The 26,523-nt window shown below is 36.6% G+C and overlaps 1 protein-coding gene across 7 annotated transcripts in view; it reads right to left on the bottom strand.

The window, feature by feature from the left end:
• Nucleotides 1–2,582: 2,582 nt before the first annotated feature.
• Nucleotides 2,583–26,523, bottom strand: part of TAFA2 (TAFA chemokine like family member 2) — a 199,920-nt gene continuing 175,979 nt past the window's right edge. For 3 of the 7 annotated variants that reach the window (XR_009962909.1, XR_009962908.1, XR_009962910.1), the window contains exons 5-7: nucleotides 13,360–13,478; nucleotides 11,880–12,128; nucleotides 2,583–4,762 (exon numbers count right to left, since the gene is read on the bottom strand). Coding sequence is in view for 1 of the 7 variants with exons in the window: in XM_062609079.1 (XP_062465063.1) it covers nucleotides 4,751–4,762 (12 nt within the window). In the remaining 6 variants the exon portion in view is untranslated. Of the gene's footprint in view, nucleotides 4,763–11,879; nucleotides 12,129–13,359; nucleotides 13,479–14,091; nucleotides 14,276–26,523 lie in introns of those variants that run through there. The other 4 variants (XR_009962912.1, XR_009962913.1, XR_009962911.1 and 1 more) reach the window with 4 other exon arrangements.

Raw genomic sequence — 26,523 nt, 5'->3', positions numbered from 1 at the left:
TCTTTCTACCTGCCCATGGACATTAGCAAAATCATCATCTTCCATTTGTAAATTCAGCTGATGTAATCTGCCACACAGAGAGGACCATTTCATCAGCTTTATGATCAGAGAGCATATTGAAACACAGATCATTTATAGTTAGGAAAAAAATGCTTCTATTCAGACTGAAACAGTTTAAGATTGAAACCATTTTAAGAGAAACTGATAGACGACACATCGTCTCTCTCTTCTCTCCAAGAACTACAAAGAGCCTATGTTCGGCCACTATTTATTAAGAAACTTGTATCATAACTATTGAAGTTTCATGAGAACCGACTGGATCCCAGGAAGACAGAAAATTACCAAAGAAAAGTAAAAAGAACAAAAACAAAGAGACCCAAACTCTAAGTCAGTAAGAAGGATTATATTCTCTACACCCAGATATTGGCAAAGCATACAGAATTAATCATAAAAAGAGAAACAGACTAAAAAACCTCTTTTATATGGAGACATGGTATACATTTTGTGGGTTCTAGATATCAGATCTAAATATGAAGACATAAGGCTGGAGAATTCTCTGCTGATGAAACCATACTGCAATGGTTTTGCCTAGCCTGGCATCCCACTAGCAGCAGTCAGAGAAAGAACAGTCATTCTCTTATGCAATAGTTTCCACCTGTCACCATCAGTGGTCCTCCTGCTGGATGGTCTTAAGTTAGTTTTGGATTGGCAACATTCGGATGTTGGCAACACTTGTCATCACCTGTCAAAACAAAGTTGTGAGAAACCCAGCCTTTTCATGTACTACCTCTTGTAATCACTACACAAGTAGTGCAGATGGATACAGAAAATGAAAAACAGCCATGGAAGACATTTTTGCTGTGTCATTTGCAATGACTGCAAAGGAGTATCAGAAAGTTACGTAAGCTCTTACAGAAACAAGGTAAAAATGCAATTTGGAAATCTCTCTTCATTTTATAAAAGAATAAATAGAAAAGTGTCTCAGGGTACAAACCACATTATAAAGACTAACAAAGTGATTAGGTAATTCTTATTATTCAATTTAATAAACCACCGAAACCATGAGAAATCATTTAATGCCATCAGACTTTTTAGGTGTGACATATTTGGTATAGAGCCAACTATTGGTAAAAAGAAACTAGAAAATAAGGCAACACTTCTCTTACAAGCCAAAATTGCACTCCTTTTCCTTGCCAGTATCTTGGTTAACAGATGTGTGCATTCAAGTCACGAAGGAGGAGGCAGTAAATCAGCAGAAAAGGATGCCAATCACATCTTCCTGTTTTGTTGTTATAGACATCCATTCATTACCTGGAAACTAGGAAAGCTAGCTACACAATTATAATGAGCAAAAAACACCAGCATGTATTTTTATGAAACCTAACAAAATAACATGTTTCGTAGTAGATTTTTAGTTTCAAAACAAATTTATCTGATGCACTCTGTCTCCCGTTTTAAAGCATATATCAGCTGCATTGGCTTGGTGAAGGAATGAGAAGAGCTGAAGGGGCCATGAATTAAAAGATGTAGGATAACTAGAAAGATTGAAAGGATATAGAATAATAGGTGGATTTAAAGTTAGTAACAGTGGTATCTACAGCAGTGCTCTTTCAAGGGTGAGCACTTAGTTATGATCAATAAGCCAGATACAACCATGATACAGTCTTAAATGTTTTTTTAAGCTAACTTTTAGATTTATTAGTTCTGTTTTGGAATTTTTTCCCTAAGATTTATATCAGGATTTCCTTTATGTTTTGTCGACTGGTCCAATACATTTGAAAGTTTTGAATAAAGCCATGAGTTTTCTTTCCATGTCAATGCGTTGCTACATGGAACTGCAGAATAGGAACCTCTGTTCTCCTGCAGTTCAGAGTTCTTGATGACTGCTGAAATCAAAGGTTAAGATGGTTTTCACTCTGATCATAACGCCTGATCATCTTTGTAATCAGATAAACTGGGAATATCAAATAATCTGGGAAGTAGTATAGTACTATTATAGTAAGGAATAAAGGAGTAATCGAGGCAGTATTCATCTCACATGCCTACAGCATGAATGCCCACAGCTGATCTAGCCACCTACACTCCATTTGCAAAGGCAGCACTAAAACAGACACTATGGACAGCAGAACTATAGTTCACAGCTTGCTTCAAGATGTGCAAGCAGAATTCACTGTTGATATAGCTTGCTGGGTTTTTTTCTGCTTTTAAACAGTTCAACAAATTAACCTAAAATGTAACTTTTTCAGGAATGCTTACCATATTCTATTGCTACAGAAATAATCTAAATGAGAATTTCTTGGGATCTCCATTTTGTGGAATAAAAATAAAAATATCCACCTCTATTCAGTCTGGCCTGAAAGCAGCAGTAAGCCCACCAGAATTTCTTGTGACAATGCTAGAACAGTTGTGCTAGATATCCGTTTCCTTTGGAAAAAGACCTTTCAAAGTGGTAGGATATATTCCCAGCTTTACTGAAGAAATGCAAAATTAAGATAACCCTTCAGATTCTTATGCACTGAAAAAGAATATTTTTTCCATAGGTAAACAGAATAGATCTCCAAAGTGCACATCCATAGAAAAAATTCTATTTTATATTACAATTTTATTCACTTTCTATGAATATTCACAACACTAATCTACTTCAGATAATCTGTTTAGTATATTTGAAAATCCATTTATTTTCACTTATTGATATGCATGTGTTACACTTGTATATTATACAGTATTTTCATTGTTGGCTTAAGAACAAACAAAGAAAACAAATATTGAGAAGCATGATGGAGTTTTTGACCAAAGAGAGGCTATATTCAGATTTTACAAAACAGCACATTTACACTTTGCACTGTCCCAGACAATCTCTTTAAAACACTGCCTTCTGTCCTGCACCTGTTAGCACAAATCCATACAGTATTAATCCATCCTAAAATACAGAGATAACTAGTTGCTGCTAGTTTATCATAATTAAATTTTAATCAGAAAAATATCTTTCCCTGCCAATTTTTTTATTATTTCTCAGCAGAATGATAGAATATACTTCTCAACTTTATTCCCAGCAGTCATTTATTTTATTTAAGCTCTCCTGTGCAATAATACAGCAGAGGTAATGAAATGGTTTTGGAACAGCAGGAGCTACTGTGATAGGCAGAGCACTCCAGGGTGTTCATCCATCATGGAACTTAATATATAACTACTTAGCCATGTCAATGGCTTGTGATGAGAAAATCATTTCCCTCTTTTTCTGAGAGTCTGGTAACACACAGGACTTCTAAATAATCTCACCCTGTATATTTTTGACTGCCATTAAGTGTGTGTGGTTTTCATTTCAATGCACCAAAGTATACAGTCAGAACGCCCTCACCCTCTCCAGTCAGCATGCTTATGCAGTGTCACTAGATGGAATTGCCAAATTTCTGTTGTATCAATATTACAGATGGTACAATATACATTAAATGGAGTATAAAATTATACATTCTGTAATAACCTAGAAAAAAGCTTATAGATGCTTAAGGCCTTTAAATATTGAGGATTTTTTTTTCTTTTTCATGTAACAGCACATCACTAAGTTCAAAAATTGCTCCTGAAACAAAAATAAAAACAGTAAATGTGATTTTGGCAAGGATCAGATCTGAATTGGATGACTGTAAGCAAGCAAAATACCCACAAACTGTAAATCTGAGAGGGCACTAGGACTTTTTTCCTCTATAGCAAACAGACTGAGCAGACATCTACATAAGCATCCAACAGTATTTAGGTTCAAGCAAGAGATTTTATTTTTTAATAAAAAATACCCCCAAAATTCTGAATGATTACCATCCAATTTCATAATTGCAAAACCCATTTACATCCCTGCCTACCTTTATAAAAAGGGATGAAATACTGCCATTGAACGCTTACCGTGAATTTCAATGAACTAAAGTTTGGGAAAGTAAAGTACATATCAGGAACACTCATCTCCTTCAAACTAAATGGAAATGTATATTTTAAAGTTATAAAATGCCTTATAATGGAAGTGGTAATTGAGTTTTGACCACCACTTTTTTAACCGCCAAAGAGCTGCAGTAGTTGATTAGCCTTAGGGGAACATGTCAGCCTGACTATACATTCTAATATGACTGATGTATTCAGATAACTATTACTTGTCAACAATAATTATTAACAATGGATATATATTTCCATTCCTATAACAAAAGCAACTTCAAGATGTTGAAACATGTAACTTTGAGAGCTCCAAGATTAGAATACAAATAAAAATGTCTAAAACTGTGCCATGCCAGAGGACAATTTCTGCAACAGAAATTTAATTAAAGCAGTGTGCAGTCCCATCAGCGATCTGAATGCGGACCAGGGATCATTTTAGAGAGAAGGAACCAATACATTTTGGAGGTTGACTTCATCAAGATGAAAAGCCACTGGTCTGGAATGGAGAATCCAAAAATTGATGTTTTTCTGCACATTTTAAGTATCAACTCTTGTGATTACAGCTGCAAATTCCTCAGCAAGTGCAATTTTACCAGTGTACACAGTTCAATCAGTTGAAATCTTTGTGACACAGAAGTTCAGAACAACTTCCCAGTAGTTTTGATCTCAAGGCTGTTGCTGATTACAGGGCAGGTTCTCATTGAAACAATTGATTCTGAAGGATACACCCCAGCAGTATAAAATTTCACTTCAAGGATTGCCTGGAGGAATGAAATCCCTGTGTGTTGTATTTAATGTTATCAGCCTTGAGACTGACTTGATTTGTCTTTAGCTATCGGGTTACCTGTAAAGAAAAAGAAAATCAGAAAATCAAAACTGTACATACAGAATCTAATTCCGAAGTACTGGAAACTGAGACTGAAATACAAGATCTGTGTCCAGCAAAGCTCTTTCTATTGTTTTTAAACAAATGAAGGATTCCAAATGGTATTATATGGGATTGCTCCCCAACATAAATTCTGTCTTTAAGTGCTTTGCTGGAGTTGGACTTGACAAGATAAAACTGAAATGTGACATTGTTTAAAATAAGATAAAAAAAACTGAAGGTCACAAATTACCAACCCACAAATCTCAAAAGCATTGGTTTTAAGGAGAAAATGGTATTCTGTTAATATTTTTCAATGTTAGACCTTCTCTATGGGAACAACTATGCCTTTAAAATGTTAGCCATTGTGTATAACAGTGACTGATACTGGAGATGGGTTCTTCCATTCTTTGTATGCTACTTTAAAACACAGTCGTAGAATCATAGAATTGGTTAGGTTGGGAAAGACAACGTCCTGTTAAGCAAGCAATAAGCACTTAGTGAAGAAACAGGACAGAAATCATACATAGCTAAACAAGAGAGAGAGATCCTGTTATTCACAAGGTATAAAATAACTACCAAGGAGTTCACTTAGAGTGGTTTCACCCAACCTATCGTGAAACAAGTGCGGAACAGAAGGACCACAGAGAAAGAATGTTCAACAAAGCATTTCACAGTAATTAAACTTTCTTTGTGTATACTTTGGATTTTAAATATTAAAAGAAAAAAATCTATCATTTAAAAAAAAATAGCATAACTGAGGACTATTTCTGCTGTGTCACTGCATACAATTAATGATCACGTAACATTTTAGTATCAAACTGTGTCAGGGGACAACATCCCAAATGCTGAGGCGCAACCCACTGGAAAGGTCACAATAACACTTCATGACATCAAGGGGCATATGCTTTTAATTTTCTTCACAGAGAGAAGGGTCATGCTCCTTAACGCTGAAACATTCTTTTGCCTTCAGCAAAACTGTTTGCATACAGCTCTTGTTGGCTCTGCAGAGCACAAACATAGAGCAGAATATTAAAAGGACTGTTCAAGGAGCTCATAACTTTGGCTTGCCTTCACCAAGTTGATTCTAGGAGCTGTACTTAAGAAGGCAATAATAAAATTGTGTTTTGTGAGTTTTATGAAACCTGGTTTTATTTATTACACTGCTCTTAATTCGTTTTGCTCTTGTTCTTGGAAACAGCCTCATGTAGCCACTTCTATAGTGAAAGATTGTTTGAAAAAATAATGAAGAATTAATTAAAAAATCAGGCAACATATTTCTATGCCCTGCACCAAAGCTCAAAGAGCTGACACAGCATCTTGTTGTTATTTATATTTTGTTTTCCTGTAACAAGCTGGAATTCTACTCATGGACTCAAGTGTCACTGAGCTACATGTAAACTATGCATCTTCTGGTCCTATCCGCAGGTGGATTTTTATTAACTTCACTTGAGAGATACTTGTCTCTCTCTATATAGATATATCCATAAAAAACCTGTGGTAAATCAACTGATGCAAAGACAGATCAAAGGTGTGAGACTCCCAAAGAAGCTGTGTAAATGCAGGGTCAAAGCTTCTTATACTCTTCCAGAGAAGACCAAAACCAAGGCAGAATCAGAGGACAGTTTCCTCAGAGGCACAACTGGACAGGCACAGTCATTGGAATTCAGCTGGATTCTCGATTTTGTCTACATAGCCACAGAGTAGATATTTGCTATTAAAAAGAGACGGTGCCAGCTGACTTCAGGTTGACCATGAACCAGCAATCTGCCTCTCAACAAAGAAGGCTAATGGTATTGCAGGCTGCATTATACAGTGTATTGTCACCATGTCAAGGGAGGTGGCCCTTCAACTTTGCTCAGTATTGGTAATGCCACACCTGCAGTAGTGTGTCCAGTTTGGGCTCCCCAGTACAAGGGAAACATAGAGCTACTGGAGAGAGTCCAGTAAAGGTCCATTAAAGAAAATAAAGGGGCTGGAGCATCTTCATATGAGGAATGGCTGACACAGCTGGAAATGTTCAGCCTGTAGAAGAGGAGGCTCAGAGGGGGATCTCAGAAGTGTGCACAAATACCTGAAGGGAGGTGCAAGGAAGATGAAGCCAGGGTCTTTTCAATTGATACTCAGTGACAGGACAATAGGCAATGAGCACAAATTGAAAGACAGGGGTTTCCCTGTCAGGAAACATTTTTTTACCTTGAGGGTGACATTTCCCTCTAACAGGTTGCCAAGGAAGGTCGTAGAGCTTCCTTTCTTGGAGATATTCAAAAGCCATCTGGACACAGCTCTGGGCAACTGGGTCTAGGCAGCTCTGCTTGAGCAGGGGAGTGGACTTTCAGAAGTCCCTTCCAATCTCAACCATTCTGTGATTTATTATTTCTGTTACATCCGGCTCTGCCATTGCATAGGCTAAGGTGATAAACTGTGGCTAGCAAGAAGCAGTATTTTCACACACGGCTGCTCAGTTATATGGCTGTTTGGAAGTGCAAATGTGCTCTCTTCAGTCACAAAAAGACTCAGTAAAATCATAATCTGTAGGCCTATCTACTCCACTTCCCGCCCCAGCTCTACAACTGTGTGGTAAAAATATCCCTATAAAAGCAACATACACTGTTACATGGAATAAATTGGTGATATAAAGGAGAAAACAAATCAGATATCCATTCAAATCTCTGCTCTGTAACAGGTGGCTAATCATATACAAAGGTCATGTTGTTTATACAGACTGCACAGGAAGTCAAGCTGCATATTTCTAGTTTTTACAGTTGCATGATTGGAGGGTTTAACTACTTGCCAGAATTTTTTTTAACTACTTGCCAGAATTTTCATTATTCTGCTTGCCCTCTTTTTACTTTTACTTTTCCTTTTCATTTCTTTTTCTTTTTCCCCGTTAACTTCCAGGTCACAAAATGCTCCTTTGAGTAACACACACAGTGATCCACATTTGCCTCTAAGAAGGTAATACTTCTTATGTTATGTGCTAGCACAGACCAGACATTGACATAAATGGAAGTCATATACATACATATTAGGGAAAGAATGGATCTCTCAAATGCTAAAGGCAGTTTCATAAAGAAGCCATGAAATTTTAGATAATACGTAGTTTGTATTCCCAGAAATGCTTAATTTTGGATATAGCAAAAGCTGTTTGGTTTGAGTGGCTGGGAAGCAAAGTATTGTGACAAAGGTTTTTATAGGAAAAGGGGGACTGATGTATGTGTCTGATCTTTAAAATCCTAAGAGAACAGTAACATGCTAAATATGTGCAAATCAAGTCTAATAAATTTTTCAGTTAATAATTAAAATGTATGGAAAATTAACTTTGCTGCTGTTTAACAATACAAATGAAAAAAAAGGACATAAAACCTTTAGCATCCTAGGTGTTGATTTGAATTAATTTGTTCATTCTTGGAACATAATTACTCCCTTTATGCTAGTGTGTTTTTTCACATGGTTGTTATATCATAAATACAATGCATTAGACTTTCTTCACTTTCTTGTACTACATGTGCAATAAAAGTATAATTGCTCCACAGCTGCAGACTTTTTAATTTAAATTAGTGAGTGGCTGCTGTAAATTGTCTGTAATTGTATGTGAACTCACTTGTTTTATTTTAAAACAATATATAATTAAATGCAACTGAAGTTTTCCACATTCCTTCTGCCCACTAAATATTTGAAACAGGTTCAGTCTTTGGGTAGAACGCTTTTGCCAGGGCAAAAAGAATGGATTCCCAAGAAAAATCCAGCCTGATACTTTTACTCAAGATTTCCTTCTGCCTTAGAAGAAGGGAGAAAAATCAAGACTGTAGAATGTAAAGATTGTCTGAGTGAATATTCCCTGAACAGTAAAGTACTTTTCCCTACTTTCAGGTACCTACATGTGAAAATTACAGGATCCCAATCAGGTATAGTACAAATCATCTGTTTCTTCAGAAAAAAAAATCTATCACTAATTATTGGCTAACTACAGAATAGTTTATTCATGCAAATGAGGCACATACATAAACAATTAGTATTTAATATTGTAAGAATAAAATAGGTGGCAATATATGGTATATTAAAATAAACATGTACTGGAACATTTCATAAGGTAATTTTGTACATCACAATTTCTTTCAATGGCAGCTCTTTCAATTTTTTTCTCTGTTTATCATAAACCATACACAAAATCCATATTAAAAACAGACTGTTGAGTTTGCCAGGTCAAGCATTTGAAAGTTAGCAACTTGCCTTTCTTCAGGTGCGCTTGCAACTTCAAATCTGTGCCTTTTCCATTGTGCAAACAACAGAACTTGGTGGGGAAGGACTGTTGGAAGGAAGCCTATTATATTGTTGCCAGGACTGTGTATTAATGCAAGTAAAAAAAGGGCAAATTTTTAAGACAGTGTCTCTTCCTTCCACAGATAATTCAGCAGTATGATGGACCCTTCGTTCTAGGTTTTCCCCAAAGAAAGAGAAAGACCTTAATACTGGGGGGTTTCTTTTCAATTAGAACTGTTCCATCAACTGTACAGGACTCTGTGTGTGGTCATAACTTGCGTGTCATCTAAGCATACTCAAGAATCATCAAGCTGTCTTTTTTTTTCTTTAGCAAACCCTGACCTAAGTGGAATTTCATGAGACAAAGAAAAGCTCTCTTGTCACCCCTGCCATTCTTCTGTAAAATATGGAAGGTCTGTGGGAAACAAAACGGTGTGGGGATTTCTAGAAAAAAATCACAAGGATCTCACAAATGTATTTAATACCATCATGAGGAAAGCTAAATACAGAGAATGTCACAAGAATGCTTTAAATAAATGCTTGAAGAAAGAGGCATAAGAAATGGCTTGAAGAAATGCCTAGGTATGGATTGTCCTTCAAGACACTAAGATGAGAAAGAGATCTTGTACCAAGACAGCCTTTAGTTGTATTTGGTATACATTTCCATCCATTTCATTTCCTTATTTTTATATTCTTTCTTATACTGAACAGAAAGAGACTACAAAAAAAAAAATTAATAAAACATGGTCAGCAATTTATGGTTTGTTTGGGTTTTTTTTTTAGCAAACCTTTCCTAATGAGGAATGGTTTCCTAATGAGGAATAGACCTGAAGAAGGCTGTATCAGTTGTATTTTTCATCCTATAAGTAACTTTGTTTTGGCATTGAATAACTAACATGAATATTACAATGCAGAAAACAGAAGGCCCCATACAACCAGAAACAAACATCTGCCAATGCATTTTTTCCACTTATGCCTTCTGCAACTGAAGTTTAGGTTAGAAATGAAACTTTTGAACAGATGGAAGCGTGCTATTTCCTGGAACTTCAGAATCCAGACAACATGTTTTGCTGTGCACTATCATTCATATGTGGCTTATGAAAGCGAATAGCAGTTTGCATTGCCACTTGTGCATGTTTATTCACTAAAACAGTTCAACTTGCAAGCTTGGAAGATGCTTCTCATCTATTAATACTACCTTGTACCAGTGATAATCAAAAGTACTTTGCAAACATTGACAGAGGACAGGCTCAGAATTTCCTCAAAGCTTGAGAATTCTGTAATTTGTTTTCTAAAGAAGTGGGGAAACTGAACAAAAGACCTGTTAATGAGCCTTTTTTCCAAGAGGGCTCCAATATGCATACACGTCTCATGGTAGATAGGTTTGGATTTGGGTGAATGTGATATTTAGTTAGAATCATAAAATACCATAAACATGCTAGATAACTAAGTTTCTGGGGGCACAAGAAACCTTTTCAAAAGTAGGAAAAATGTTAAGGTGATTCAAGGGTATGCTTGATAAAGTAACTGCAGCAGAGAACTGCGAGTTAGGAAACAGTCCCTTGTTTCAGTATCACAGACCACTGTTTGACTTAGGCTAATGACAAAAGGCAAAATTTGAGTGATTTGTCAGCAGTTTGGAAAACAGGCATTCAGTGATAACTGTATGGACCTATTTACCTTCAGAGGTTACATATTGATAGATTTTTTTTTCAAGTCTTCAAATGTTTCATTCCTACTCATAAAACTTTTTCACTACCTAGCTTTTGATGTCAAGACTCAAGAGCTTGACATTTTTGCCTTAACTTTATTTTCGGCACTGCAGTATAAAAAGCGTTAGTTTAACCATGTTCCCAAGCCTGTAATGGAGCAATTTACAATTCTAGATCCTCAAGTCTATCCTTTGGTAAACATCTCTACCTCCTTTTATTAATTAAAGAGAACATTCCCCAGCACACCTAAAGGTCTCCAATGTTTCCAAATGTCTGATAACCACCAGAGTTAAGTTTTTAATTCTTTCCTACTTTTATTACACTGTGACTAATCAGAATTGCATTTGTGAAAATTCTCGTGCTATTTTCCCTTAAAAAGAAACAAACATGTTGAAAACTCATTTCACACAATGCCATTTGAAGTATAATCCTGTATTTCTTGTTTCCTCATTGCTCTTAATGATATCAGCAGGAGATTTACAAAGTGAAGACCTTGATAATCAGTGTTGAAAATTTTAATTAAAATTTAAAGGCTTTGGAAACCTTTCACTTGTAAATTGAGTTTTCTGCTTGTTCCAAATAAGATTAGGACTGGAAAAATAGGTAAAGAAAATATACTTTGGAACATGGTATATGTTCCTGAAAATGGCAGTTATCTGAAACATGGTTTTGAGATCAGTCAACACCTACCAATCTTAGGAATATAGAGGAAATACCCCCTTTTCAGCTTCTTATGAGTTTTCAGTAACCCCATATGGGATGCTGAGCTTTCAACTACCAAACGACACCTAACTCCATTTACCAAGACATACTTCCTTTCTAAGTGCTGTTCTCTTCCCCAAAGCATCTGCTGCTTTCCCATGACAGTGGGAGACTTAAGTTCATCAACTGGATCTACCTTTGAAGGGGAAGTGAGGAAAGACATTTTAAGGCTCCCAGAAACATCTACCTGACAAACTGAGGCTGCTTAGGAGAGCAGTGCAGTCTCTCCAACCACCCTCCTGAAGCTCTGCCCAAATAAATCACAATTCCTGAGCATCTGCAGCAAACTAAAGAACTACAATGAGAAGTAAGGTACAACAATTCCTATTAGTACTGTGTAAACCTGTATTTGTACACACCTGCTGCTCTGTGAGTAATAAACCAGGGCTGGAACACATTTTCTGGAGTGGTCTGACTCTTTATTCCTCAACGAACGTTCTGGCCCTTCCTTAGAATCCAACCAAGACTAGGATTCATCACAACTAGTGCTCCAACGTGGAGCCAAAATATTTTGTGTGTGTGGAAAAAAACAAAAATTGTCATCAGGCACAGCAGAAACCTCCTTTCTCTACTTCTCCATTCGGACTTGAGCAGTTTTACACGTTTGCCTAAGAAACAAACACATGTCAAGTACTACAGTGTTATGGAATTAGTTACAGAAGACAAAACTGGAATAGATGGAATTTTCTTTAACTTACAAGGGAAAGTACAAGATGAGGGGAAAAAAACATTTCAGAATCAGAGCAACTTCTCTTAGCAAAAGAGCACGGCCTCAAAAACACCCGCAAGCAATAACAGTAACCCCAAAGGAAAAGGTTTAAAAGTAATCAAAATCAAACTCATTGATTTTTCACCAAAACACAATAGAAACTGATAGGTAACACTCATTTTTGCAAGTATGGCAGTAATCTTCAACTGTGATAAAACAGTAATTAAAAAGGTCTTTGAAAATAAGTCCATGGATAGACCTGTAGTATAGAAAAGAGCCATGAACTCAGAATATGATTCCTTGCAAATGAAAGGTTTGAGTGTGTTCTTCCCATGTATTTCTTAAGTAAAAACAAAACAAAAATACTAAAAAATAAACAAACAAAACAAAAACACAAGAAAGTTTGAAGTTGGAAAAAAGCATTTTGAAAACTCTACTTACAGTCATTTCTATGGTTCATAGGTTACAGGAAAAAACATAAACCAACAGATGACACATTTCAAAAGACAATATTCAATTCAGACAGCTAGTTCCTTATCTAGACATTTGAGGTATTTTTTGGACCTGATGGTAATGATTGCTTTCAAAAAGGGTTGCACAGCACCTCAAGAGATCACCTAATTTATTTAAATAATGCTTACAAAAAGATTACCATTTTCCTTTTGTTTTTCCTTTAGGCTTTTCAACTTAAATGTCATGCTGCAGATCATTAGAAATATACATCACAAGATTAAACTCATAATTTTGATAACTTGTAGCTTTAATAAAATCTCTACACATTTAAATACTATGAAGCAAGTTAATATGGTTCTGTATTCATAGTTCTTTGAACTTGATAGTTTACAAAATAAACTCAATTGATAGAACTCACTGGGACAATAACCATAGTGTATATCTGATAATGAAATATGAGTTATGTCAAAGCTGAATCTAATTCATCAGCCTTTTGAATGTACTTCATTATTATTCTTTTCTAAAAGGTAATGCCACTACAATGCACCTACCTAAACTTTCTCAATATTGCTATACCAGAGAGTGGAAATTAAGTTTATGGTAGAATTGTTTTAACGTAACAAAATTTTTCATCTGCAGACAACAGTTTTATATTAAAAGAAGACTTAAAGATAAACCTTATTTTACTTTCTGTAACAGATAATAACTGTAGCAATTCAGACAAGGATATATCCTCTTGAGGTTTTTGTGGTGATCACAACTCCATAGTGGGACTGCAGCATGGCGGCATAAAAGACTGCAAGACAATTAATTAAATAAATGTAATTTTCTTCTCTTTTACACCACTGATTCCATCTAGTCATCTCAAACGGGAAGTAAAAACAACCTCCTTCCTTGTTACAGATGAGGAAACTGAAGCATAATAAAGAGTCATGCTACCCTTCCAACTGTGAGAAAGTAAATGGAGAAGGAGGGATAGGAATAGAGTCCTTCTGTCTTTGGCTTTATCTGACCTCACTTATATAAAGAAAAGCCTACTGTTGTTCTTGACTGGAAAACAAAACCTGTAGCAAGCAGATATCTGTGTTCAATGTTCTAAAAATGTAAAAGCTACAAAAACAACAAAAAAAAAAAATAATTCTCAAGCGTTATTTTAAAACTAGGCTGAGGTTTTAAATTCCCAAATAGATACAATGGATTTCCATTTTTAATTCATTTTCCCAAGACATTTGTAAGATTGAACTTCAAATTGTCCTCACTAAAAAAAAATCAAGTACTCTAAATTCATCACATCTGCTTTCTTTTTTTTCTTCATATGTTTATGGTATGTTATTTTTTCTGGGATTTTGAGTGGAGAGTAACAAGCCATTTGGAAGAGACCAAAATAGAAATGGAAATTATTTCCTTACCTGTAATTTTATCTTCTCTATGAGGGTACCTGCTGCTCTGTTAGTGCAGTACTGATGTGTTTTCTGCCTTTGTCCCAAGCTTCAGTGATTCCTCTGGTGATTTTTCCCCCACTTGCTTACCAGCTTCCACTGCTGGCATTTTGAGGTAGTGCACTCACATTTGGCTCCAGGAATACTGCCACAGCTGAGGGAATATAAGACAACTAAAAAACAAGTTAGAAAACAGCAGAGCAATATCCAGGCAGGAAAAAAAAAATGTTTAAAACCAATGAATCAGTTATCAACTTGGAAACCTTTGATCATTTTCCTCTCTCTTTGCATCCATTTAGAATCTCCATGTGAAGAAAAGGCTTTCTCAGGCATGAAGAAATTTTAGCCAAAGTCATGGGTGCAGACAGAGTAGTGGGTACCTATTCAGAGAATATAAAATTAAGTGAATTTAATTTTAACTTTCTCCAGTATGAGTACCCATCACGCCAGCACTCTAATACAGATGGGAAACTGAAGAAATCTGGCAGATCTGGAGGATGTCAGAAAAACCCTGTCACCCTCTCTCAAGTCTTAATAGAATTGGGAAAAGGAAGATGCAAGCGCTTTCCATGTAAAAGTTGTCATAGATGAACAATTAGAAGGATTTCTCATTGCCTAGGGAAAAATGCAAAAAAGTCTGGATCACTGAGAAGTAGTCAAGATCACGGTTGTTGATCCCCAACTAACAATTGTAGTCGTCTTGGTCCTCGGAGATTAAGAAGGGAAAAAAGCAGCTAGTACTGTCAATTTCATACATAGATAAATTGAACACAAAACAGATTGCAGATCAACAATCCATGCTTGTACTTGCGTGTAGATGATAAAATTTCCCTGTTATTCTCTTGCATTTTTTACATGTAATGGTCACAAACTCCTGTAGGATTCTTGAAAGAAGATAGCATAACAATTTGGTGCTAATTCCAGAAAATCATTACTGGTGTTTTCACTGGCATTTGCCACAAGCTCATGACAAAGTGATGTATAATATTAGCATCATTCCTGAATGGATTAGAAATGTCATCTTCCTTGAGTATTATGGACAATCCAGGTGAGTTACAATATCCTATAATTCCTCTCTACTGGGGATCATCTTCATGATGTTTTTGAACTTCAGAGCACACAGAAAAGATGTATCTTGAAATGTGATGAAGAATGTGCTTTGCTATTCAATTTAATTTGTCTTCCTTAAAGAACCTGGCCAGTTGTCTTCATACCTTCATCTCCTCATTATCTTTTGACTAATAGGTGAACCAAGACAAGGTAAGCATGACTGGAGTAGATAATTACATTTAGACACTGGTATTCTAAAATCTCAAGTAATGAAGGAAAAACCAAAAGGCTCTGAAGAGGTTGTTACCTTCAAATTTCAGGAGTGTAAGTACCAGTGATTTGCTTTATAGTCAACAGAGAGGAAAAGGACTCTGGTAATTTCTTTAATAACCGTCCAAAAGAAATTTGCTTTGCAAATAAACAGCTTCAAATTTGCCAAGTTGCATTCTAGGAGAAAGACTCCTGTTCCTTTTTTGTATCCTGAATATATTGAACAATAATTATTGACAATTGGAATTAGAGCAGTGCCTTGAAGAGTATAAATTTACTATGTTTTGTTTTCCAAGGTAACTCTGGGGAGATGGCAAAGAGGCAGGACAGAGAGACCTCAGAATTCCAGGAGAAAAAGTATTCTGTGGATTTGCCTGAATTAACACCACCATAAGCAGAGGTAGTCTTCTGTTCTTCTTCTGGAAGAGACATGTTCCTGAGCCACAGGGCTTAAATTAAAGATGGAGGAATAAGCTGAAGCGCTGGTTGGAGTCAGTAATATTTTCTGGCATTCTTGAACCTGAAGAGGCAAAGCAGGTTTGGACCTCTTAAAATATGCAGCTCCATTAAAATTCTCAGATCTTCTCTTGCTGCTGAGTTTGTAGATACATGTTGATAGACACAATCCATCATTTCCTTTAGATCATATCCATCTTCATAAACTGAAGACACTCTTCGTTTCACTTCTGGTTTTAGAGGTCTTGCCAGTATAATTCTACAGGTCAAACCATACAATTACATCATCATGAATTGCAGATTTTGTAGCTTCACTCAGAATCTCCACTTCAGAGCTCGGTGAAATTCTTACTGCAGATGTGGAAGTCAAGACGGTAAGATATGAGAAGGAACCAACTATGTATGCTAATAATGCAGTAGAGGAAAGCTCAAAGTCCATTTTATAGAAGATATAAAGTCCTTTGAAGCCTTTTTTCCATACAAAGCTGTAGTGTATTTCCTAAGATTAATCTGGTGTTCACTAAGGTGGAAGGAGTAAACTACAAGAGATGAAATAAATTAACAACTTGAAAATTCTTATGCAAATTAACTTTGTATTGGTCCTTTTTTTTTTAATTTAATCCTAGACATCACTCTTCCACTTATTCTTGGCTGAAATACTTCTTTTTTTTTTTTTTTTTTTTTCATTTTGAACAGTTCTCAGAGCAGGACTATCTTCGTTAGTCTTATGGAGAAATAAGATTTACAACCATGCTCATTTTGCTCTGCAAGGGAATAGCATCTGAGTAATCTCAGGTATTTGAAAGATGTTCATTCCTCCAGCGGTGACTGTGCATAATGCTCTGTATGACTGACTTTCTCTGCTTGATATTGATCATTATCCATTTCCTTCCTTCCCTCTTAGAGAGCAGAAAAGCAGTGCTGTGACAGGATGGTTATTCCGAAGTTTTCTATAAACAGTCCTAATGAGTAAGGAAATATTTCAAGAAAACTATGGGACTTTGGAGAATTGAAAGTACTGCCTTTTGAAGAGTCGGGTTGCACTTTTCTGTGTATCAGTTCTGCAACTAAGCAGTGATACACAGTTTGTGAAGCCTGTGCCAAATACTCAGGGAAAGAAGCAAGAGTTCTGCCTGCACCTATTTAAGTAGTAGGTAATGTAAGGTTTCGGAACACTCCAGTCTCTCTGAGCTGAAATGTATCATTTCTGACTTGCATAAATGATCCAAAGAAGCCCTTGCAGGCTGCAAAGGAGGTGAGACAAGGAAGAAGCACCAGTTTTAGAGCATGCCAGCATGACTCACATGAAACCGGCATTTGAATATCATCTTCCTATATGGTAACTCGTGGGGTAGGTAGTAGAAGCTGACAGATTTTCTAGGAAAACTAAAACCCACTTCTAGATATTTAGAGCTCTTCTTGCACAGCTGTGAAAGGGCAAAGCCACTGGCAGAATGGAGCTGCAAATGAGAGTGGAAACATCTTTGATTTTGGTATCAGGTCCTTGCCACTTTGTGGAGAAAACAAGTAATTTACATATAGCCTTCAAAACTCATTCTCGTTTTCCATCAAAGAGGCAGAAAATTATTCTTCAGACATGAGGTCAATAGCTCAAATGTGCCAGCAAGGGAAAAATCGGGGGAAAAAGAAAATAAAAATAAATCACAAGTTGAGTCTTTTGGGACAAAGGCAGAAAAACTCTTGTCTGGTCTCATGGAGTGGAGGATTCCCACGTGGAAGAAAGTGATGCTTGCAAAAATCACTGATTAGTTAATTAATGACATGCAACTGAAATCCATTTGTATTTTTATTTAAATATTGCAGATTTTTTTTCCTTTGATTTCAGAGTAATTCTGTCGATTTTCAGGTTCTGCAGAAGCTAAAATGATGCTTTACAATGGATCTAGCTGCAGTCCCACCTCAGGAAAAACTGTTCCCTCATAAAAATGTATAAACTACACCACATATTACTAACACTCTGTGAGTGTGATGAAGGGATTGTAAAATACTTCATTTCTCATGATTTGTACAATGTGTCTACACACACACACACAAAAAAAATCAGAATAACCCTTCTGAATAACTAGGGACAAGATTCAGTGTATTCACAAAGAGATGCAGCAAGGGATTGAAAATTGCAAACCTTCTAGGCAAAAGCTGCTAATAAAAATATAAAATACTACTCTGTTATTAAAAATTTTCTTTCAAGTACTGCATTAACAGGTTCCCTCTTTCCAAAAGAGCTGTACCTATGCAGTTTTACTTTTAACCCATCCTCTCTTTTTGTCCTGGTTTCAGCTGTAACAGTTATTTTTAAGCCTTCCTAGTAGTTGGTGCAGTGCTGTGTTTCACCTTTAGTCTTAGAACAATGCTGATAACACACTGGTGTTTTAGCTGTTGCTGAGCAGCGCTTACCCTGATCAAAGACTTTTCAGTCTCATGCTCTGTCAGTGAGGAGGGGCACAAGAAGCTTACAGGGAGCAGAGACAGGACACCTGACCCAAAGTAGCCAAAGGGGTATTCCATACCACAGCACGTCATGCCCAGTATTGGGGAAGTTACCCAGAAGGGACCAATTGCTGCTCAGGTCCGGCTGGGTATCAGTCAACAGGTGGTGAGTAATGGCCTTGCTCATCACTTGTGTTTATTGGAGGTTTTTTTTCCTTTCCCCTGTTAGTTTTATGTTCTGTTCCCTTGTTATTTCCCTTCTCATTATTATTAGTAGTGGTAGCAGCAGTATACTGTACTTCAGTTATTAAACTGTTCTTATCTCAACCCAAGGGGTTTACCTTCTTTCTATTCTTCTACCCATCCTTCCTGGAGGGGAGAAGGAGGAGATAGAGCAAATGACTGTGTGGTGCTGAGTTACCATCTGGGCTTAAACCACGACACTTTTGACGTTTCTCACTTTCAGTTTTTAATATCAGTATCCATCAGTATCCATAGGACTCAGAAAAGAACCAAACAAAATCTGAGACTGAAGATGTCTTGGGTGTTGAATGTTTGAATTATCTTCATTGACCCAACAAGTTTTACTGACCTTTAAGACTATGACTTTGCTTATAACATTTCACATCACACACTTACTCCTTCAATCCTTTAGACCATAACTTGTGTTTTGTGTATATTTTTAAGTACATTCTTTGTGGTAGTAGTCTGACTTGTCTATACTTCTGTGACCTACAAATGATTGCCATCAAGCTATAGGTCTGAAATTTTGTCAAATGTAGATTTGCAACAGGAACCTTTTCATAAGACAGAACTGGGCTCACCAATTTCACATTAAAGAAGCAAATTTGGCATTAAAAATGGCAGGTATTATAAAGAATATTGGCAAATTGCACAAGGCTGATTACTGATGATTCCTTGCAACATGTGTTGGCTGGACTACTGTTTTTAGCAAAATGTCCAAGTGTCCTAAAGGATTTGAATGTAGGTGCCTTACAAAAAATACAGAGCTTCAGTATAAAAGAATTGTGATGCTAGATCAAAATAATAATTAATGACTAATATGAAAAGTTAACTTGACCTCAGAAAATGTCATCCTATTTCCATTACCAATTCACTTGCCCTCTGAAACTTGTATGTGTTTTTAAGAAAATGTGTACATAATACTTATGGCTATTTTAATGACACACAGATACAATGGTCTGTGAGTTAGCAATGAGAAACATGCTGAGACAGCTGCAAATTTCTCCTAGTAAAAGATTAGCCAAAGGCATGGAAAGAGATACCATAGTTACGCAGAGGCTGTCATAAGTGCAATCACTCTTTTTCATGGGTAGTATTTTGCTACAGTCTATGTACCTACTTATATTGCAATCACATTCTTTTTATGAACCACAAGGCATTGCTAGTCACTGTATATATGTGTATTATTCCTATAAATCTTTACGTGAAATTAAGGTGAGGCATCTATGAACAGAGTAGTTGTATAGTGAGGTTGTTTTTTAATGTATTCATACAGCCCCTGAAATAATATTAGGCAAAGCACTTCTTACCATTATTTACTATTGACACATGGCAGATCATTGATTTATCCTGTAAGTATTTCATATCACACAGTGTCAAAGCAAAAGCCAAATTCTTTCATGTGATGAAAGTTGGTATCAGTTTTACAGTGAAAAAAATGCCATGTGAGAAATACATTGCCTTATTAGTACTGACTGACCATAACCACCATATGTCTGGCCTATCGGAAACATCCTAGAATAACCTGTGTACAATATTTATATGATGAATTTCTGCTTTTTCTCATTATGTATCGTTACTACTGCCAGTTTAAAAGCCTGGAGGAGGAAGAGGAATAAATACGTGAGGTGAGTGAAGAGGCTACCACAATATCAATATTTCTTTTCAACCTTGGCAGAAAAAACAGTAATACTTGTTCCATATTTTCCCCTCTGCTGCTGCTTAGAGAGCCTACACATCTGTTGCTCATGCGAAGAGAGATCAACAACTAATGTAGCTGCACTGTTTACACTGATGTCAGGCTCAGTTACAAGAAAAATGCCATTTTCTTCTCATATCCAGGGACACATTTTAGCTCTCTTGTATTATGTTGTCTTACTCAAGCGGTGCTTATGACAGCACTGGTGCTAGTTGAGTCACAACTAATGCTGCCTCCCAATACCGAGAATCTCAGTAGCCCACTACAAAACATTACTATGTAAAGGTAGCTAACAGAGCTCAAGCCTTGTACCAGAAAGGCTATGAACAGCATAATTTATAAATTGAAATATAAACAAAATTATTGCCTCTCCTTTAAGCAGCTGTAACTAATTTAGAAACAATCCAGCATCTGCAAGTGAGAAAGAGTAGGCAGTGTAAAAATGTAAGCAGTATTTATAGGTAGCAACAGAGCTGCATTGATTCAGAGTAGCAGAATGCACATACTGAACACCATTTGGCTCCATGTGCAGCCAGTTGGTGTGTTTGGATGGTACATTTTCTCGTCTTCCAAGGATGTTATTCAATTTTTAGTTTCTTTTAAACTCTGGATGCTATAATGTTAAATTAGATTAAATGGAATATTACAAATATCTGACTTCAGGCTCTTTCCAATATTGTTTTGGAATGCAGATAAACACTCTCAGTATGGATTTCTCTCCATCCTGGCAATATTTCTGTTCTTTTCACACTAGTTGTCTATCTCTGGTATTGATCTGGATAGCAGATTTGGATTTGGAATGTAGATAAATATACTCAATATGGATTTAGTTTTGGCCCGGTAGTATTTCTTTTTTATTTCTTTCCGTCCTTGTAATATTTACTTTATCCTTTTATTTTTTCCCCCGCAGTACTCTATTTCTAATATTGTTTTGGCATATAGTTACATAGTAATATATTAGATATCGATTTCTTTCTGTTCTGCAGTGTGCTTTTCCCCACATATTAAAAATAATAGCCAGTTTTCAGAGTGGCAATTGTAGTTGCTTCTGCCTCTTATAAAATTGTGGGTGTTCAGCTATTCCAGAAGCCAGATGCTCATTTCCAAAAGGTGGTCTTTTATGACTCATCAGAAAAAAATACTTTCAGTAGTTCATAGGAAAATATTGTTCATTTTCACCTTCTAGAGATTTTCAGAGGTTGATAATCAATGCCTGTTACGCATTATACCTGATGGTTTTGGTTCTTTTGTATTATTAATATAAGCATTATTAGTAGCATCATACTTACAAGTCAGTTCTAGAGCACATATACTGGTTACCAATTTTTGCTGAATAATAGATACGGGTCATCCTGTTTATCATAGTATGATTCATACTATCTTCATGAGTCTATCTTCATAGACTCATGAAGACTATGTTGTCTTCACAGCTCATAGCTGTGCATCTTCAGAACATGAATATATTTTAAACTTCTCTTATATTGCATTTGATAGTCATCACAATCCAAAGAAGCTTCCCAAACTGACAGAGAACGAAGGGGGTTCTTTGCTTATCTTACTACTGAAGACCACACTGTAGAGTATCTTTCTATTCAACATTCTATCTGAGCCACCATCTTCCTATTCAACATTAAGTACCCCAGTGCTGGGTGGTAAGCTAATCATCACAGCTTTCCTTTAGAGTTATCAGGGAGACAAAAGCACCTCCAGAAGATAATTAATCTGATTTATTTTAGGACAAACTGAATAGCCCTCTGAAATTGAACAATTTGCTCCAACACTAAAAAGATACCCTAGAGCTCAGGCTTGTCACATCACTCTAGAAGAGTCCTAACTCACTCAAAGTCCCATAAAGTCCACTCCACATATTGTAAGTAGTACTTCGTGTTAAACTATGCCTCATTCCGCAAGCAGTTCTACCAAATCAAACTAAAAGCTTAAGGACAGGGTACTATTTCATTACTGCAATGGTTCAAAGCTGCACTAGGGTAGGCTTAGATTAGACATTAGGAAGCACCTCCTTACCCAGAGGGTTGTCAAACACTGGAACAGACTTCCTAGAAAGATGGTCAACGCCCCAAGCCTGACAGTGTTTAAGAGGCATTTGGACAATGCACTTATTAACATGCTTTAACTTGGTCAGCCCTGAACTGGTCAGGCAGTTGAACCAGATGATCGTGGTAGGTCCTTTCCAACCGAAACAATCTGCTCTGTTCAATTCTACTCTTTTCTATTTCACTTGAAAAATATCAATGGGTATTTCTCTACAGCTTCATAAAATACCAGCTGAGGGACACTTCCCCACTCCAGTGCACACTTTTTCAGTCATGTCAGAGCTCCAGGATCTCAAGATGAGACCCAGGATGCACCACTTCACCTGTGTTCCTATAATCTAGTTTCTGTAGGAAAGACACAAGCTTATGGGCTGCCCAGGAGCCATGACATGCTCTAAGCTAGGCCCAGGATGGATGCCTGGGAAACACGGCCCCCTGGAGACATTGCAGAATGCACTTTCATGCAGATCACATGCAGCTTCTGTTGCTCTTACTCAAAGGTAGCCTCTACTACAAGTAAAGCCTGGCATCTGGATTTGCCCTCCAAAAACCCCTATCCAGAGACCTTCTGTGTGGAATACACACTATATATATAGTAGAAATACAAAAATTCTTTCTCCTCAGCTCTTATCTGACTGCAAAATGTTGACATCTAGTCTTTCTAAAGGGCTCCTTTGTTTAATACAAAGACTTAGCATTTTTTTAATGTCATTGTCAATTTTATATGTAATGCTGCTATATTTTGTAGTTTCCAACTGATGGTAAAATTCCTCTGGTTTAAACAGAAATTTTCCTCATTTTGCAAAAAGGAAAGGAAACCCAGCCAAGACTGTGGCCAGCTTCTTTTTCAATAAAAATAATTATATTAGAAAAAGGTTGTAAGAAGAAAAAATATATTAAAAGTTAATAAATTAATAGTTCTTTGTATTTTCCCCTTTTTAATATTTTTTGTTATCACAGTATCACAGTATCACAGTATGCTAGAGATTGGAAGGGACCTCGAAAGATCATCTAGTCCAATCCCCCTGCAGGAGCAGGAACACCTAGATAATGTTACACAGGAATGTGTCCAGGCGGGTTTTGAATGTCTCCAGGGAAGGAGACTCCACAACCTCCCTGGGCAGCCTGTTCCAGTGTTCCGTCACCCTCACTGAGAAGAAGTTTCTTCTCAAGTTTAATAATCCCTTGTCCTATTGTTGTTTGCCACTGTTCTTTGTACACTCCCCCTTTATATATTTATAGACACTTATAAGGTCACCTTATAAGGTTATCATTTAGATAGGGCAGCATGGTCAAATTTTTATGTTTATTTATCAAATTATTGCAGCCAACCGTATAGAAAAACTTCAATTGCTTCCTCTCACAACAGTTTCTCAGTCTAGAGGAGAATGCCACAATGTGCCTGGTAAATTGCACCTGTGCACATAAGCATTTCATAATTGTCCTCAGGTGTTCCTGAACATCCTGTTTTGCTGTGGTATAATACTCAGGAACACAAACACTCATTTCTTTATTTGAAGTAAAAATAATTTTGGTTTTAGTTAAATTATCATTGCCTTTTTCCTCCTACCCTCTCTTGCAGGCTACATAGACTCAAAAGAGTCAATTCCAAAACATCACAAGTTAACTTGGTACTCAGCTTATTCAGTCTTATTATATTCCTTTTCCATGGTTAACTCTTAATGTCAGCCCTCTCCCTTTAATATGCAGACAAATTAGGAAAAACAGTTTAATCCTTCCATAATATTTGGTTTTACATGCTGATGGCAAATAATTTCCACCTGAGTTTTCTTAACATTTGAATTCTGAGTACCATAGCATTCATGCTATTTCTAATTCATTATTCATGCATTACCTTATTAGAGCCCCATATCTGAACAAAGTGCAAAATATCAAGTAGACCACATTTTTAAAAACCAATTTGTTTTCTCTCATTATTCACTTGACTGTTTTGCTTAGTGACTGATACCATAGGTATTAAGAATTTGGTATCGTCATTTTTTACAATAGTGTGGTTAAATATGCTTACAGAGGTGGACAAGCAAAAAACCTCCTACCTCCACTGGTTTTATCTCTAATATAATGCTTAATTAATAACAGCCCAAGATGTGGAAATGTAGGTGCTGCTTTTGAACTTGGTATCCTGTAGAAGACAGGCTAGTACTTCAGCGGTTAATTAGGTTACTTTTGCTGCATATGAAGGATGCAAACTTACAGAAAATGCTTGGAGCTGAATATAGACTTTCTTAGACCTTTCAGTAAATTCTTTACAAGGCTCTTCTGCAATATACTTGCATCACCAAAGCTGCTCAGTTCCTTTTGTTTCTTTATGCTTTTACATTATACATGATAATAACATATGGGGTATTTCATTTGAAAATCAGAAACTTATTATTCTTTACTTCTTAATACTGTCTCTCTGTACAGTTCTTTTCATTTTTCTCAAAAAAAAAAAAAAAGTGGTTTTGAAACCACAGAGCGCTTTAGAGTTTTTCCTTTTACATATATAGACTTTGGGGAGCAGAAATAGGAGCTACAAAAATATTGTACTTACTACATGTTAGGGAAAAGTAGCTGTTTTTTTATAATATGCTATTCTCTTAACACAAAGAAGCACTCACATTTCCAACAGCAATCTATATTTTTCTGGGCACCTGAATTATGTCTGTTAAAATCTGGAAAAACCTGGAAAGACAGAAACCTTCATTCACCTGCTACCTGATTTCAACAGCTTAGACCAACTTTTAGTCATAAATTTGAATTCCAGTTTGCTATTGTCTCAAAAGAGCTTCGCAGCTGTGTGGGAAATGAACAAAGAAAGGCACAACGTACAGTATCTGGACAAACAAGAAAGCAGGACAAATACTGGGGATTTTAAGTCAATTAGTTTGATTTTAAGTCAATTAGTTTTTTCCTTTTAGTGGGTGGTAGGACTGCAAGCAGGTTATGGTAGCCATTGTACTGCATCAGCACGTATGATGGCCAATAGAGAAAAGGTCTGGCTTTTTCTTAGCATGACTCTTAAAGATGCATGAGATGAGTCCTGAGGATTGCTGCCACCCATGGAGGACAAGAAAAGTCCAACTCCTGAAAAGAGCCAGACCTATGAGTCTGCAACAGAGGCGTAAGCCCTTGAGAACAAGAGCCTTGGGCTTCTGTGGATTTCTCACATCCTCACAGTGGACAGAACTTTGTAACCTTGACCAATACAGAAAAACGTATCTTCTGACAAAATGTTAGGAAGAAATCTCCTCAAGGTGATTTTAATTGGTGTTTCCCCCTTTTTTGACCTCTTTTATCCTATGCAAATGTAATGCAGACACAAATTTTTACTTAGTCCTTGTCAAATGCTCACAATATATGTAAAATGGCATGCATTCTTTAACAGTAATAGTGCCATGTAATACTAGCCAGGAAAAGTTTCAAAGCACACACACATTATTTTTTGCTATTTCTAAGTTCTATCTAGTTTTTTTGTTTATATTATGCATGTGCACACATTTTATGTGTGTATAATCAGATTTCCATTGGTACGTACAAAGTTAAGTGAGGGCAGCATCCAAGCAAGGTTAGCTTCAGAAGAAACACATCTGAGAAAGGATTCAGGAGTGGAACTGTGTATCAAACATTTAGGAAGTATCCTTCCTTCAAAGAATGTCAAAATGATTTAAAGACTTGTACATGCAGAAAATGAGACATGTAGAGCTCTCTGTGGAATAGAAGGAATATAATCCATTCAGCACACACTACATTTCACTACAACCAAAGTGTACCAGAAATTTAGTGCCTCTGCAAGAAAGACTGCAATAAAACAACATGGTCACACAAACACTTGCATAGGGTAAATACCACACCAGCTAATTATGGCCTGACACTGCAAACAATTACTAAATACTTAAAAACAAAACCAGTCATCAGTATGTGTGATGGGGTGCAGGTGTTCATGCTTACACACACCTGTGTATGTCTTCAGAGTGCATTTTAATCTGTTCTATGTTGATGAAGAACTCTGCTGACTCTATATGAGCCGGCTTCAGTGTGCGCTCGCAGCCCAGAAAGCCAACCTTACCCTGGGCTGCATCAAAAGGAGAATGACCAGAAGAAGGTGATCCTGCCCCTCTAACTCTGCTCTCGTGAGACCTCACCTGGAGTACTGTGTGCAGTTCTGGTGTCCTCAACATA

The sequence above is a fragment of the Pezoporus occidentalis genome, unplaced genomic scaffold (genome assembly GCF_034315485.1).
Source record: "Pezoporus occidentalis ecotype Australia unplaced genomic scaffold, CSIRO_AGI_Poc_V1 ctg134, whole genome shotgun sequence".
NCBI classification, from domain to species: Eukaryota; Metazoa; Chordata; class Aves; order Psittaciformes; family Psittacidae; genus Pezoporus; species Pezoporus occidentalis.
Note: the sequence above shows the minus strand (reverse complement) of the source record. Positions and strands in the feature narration are given on the sequence as shown.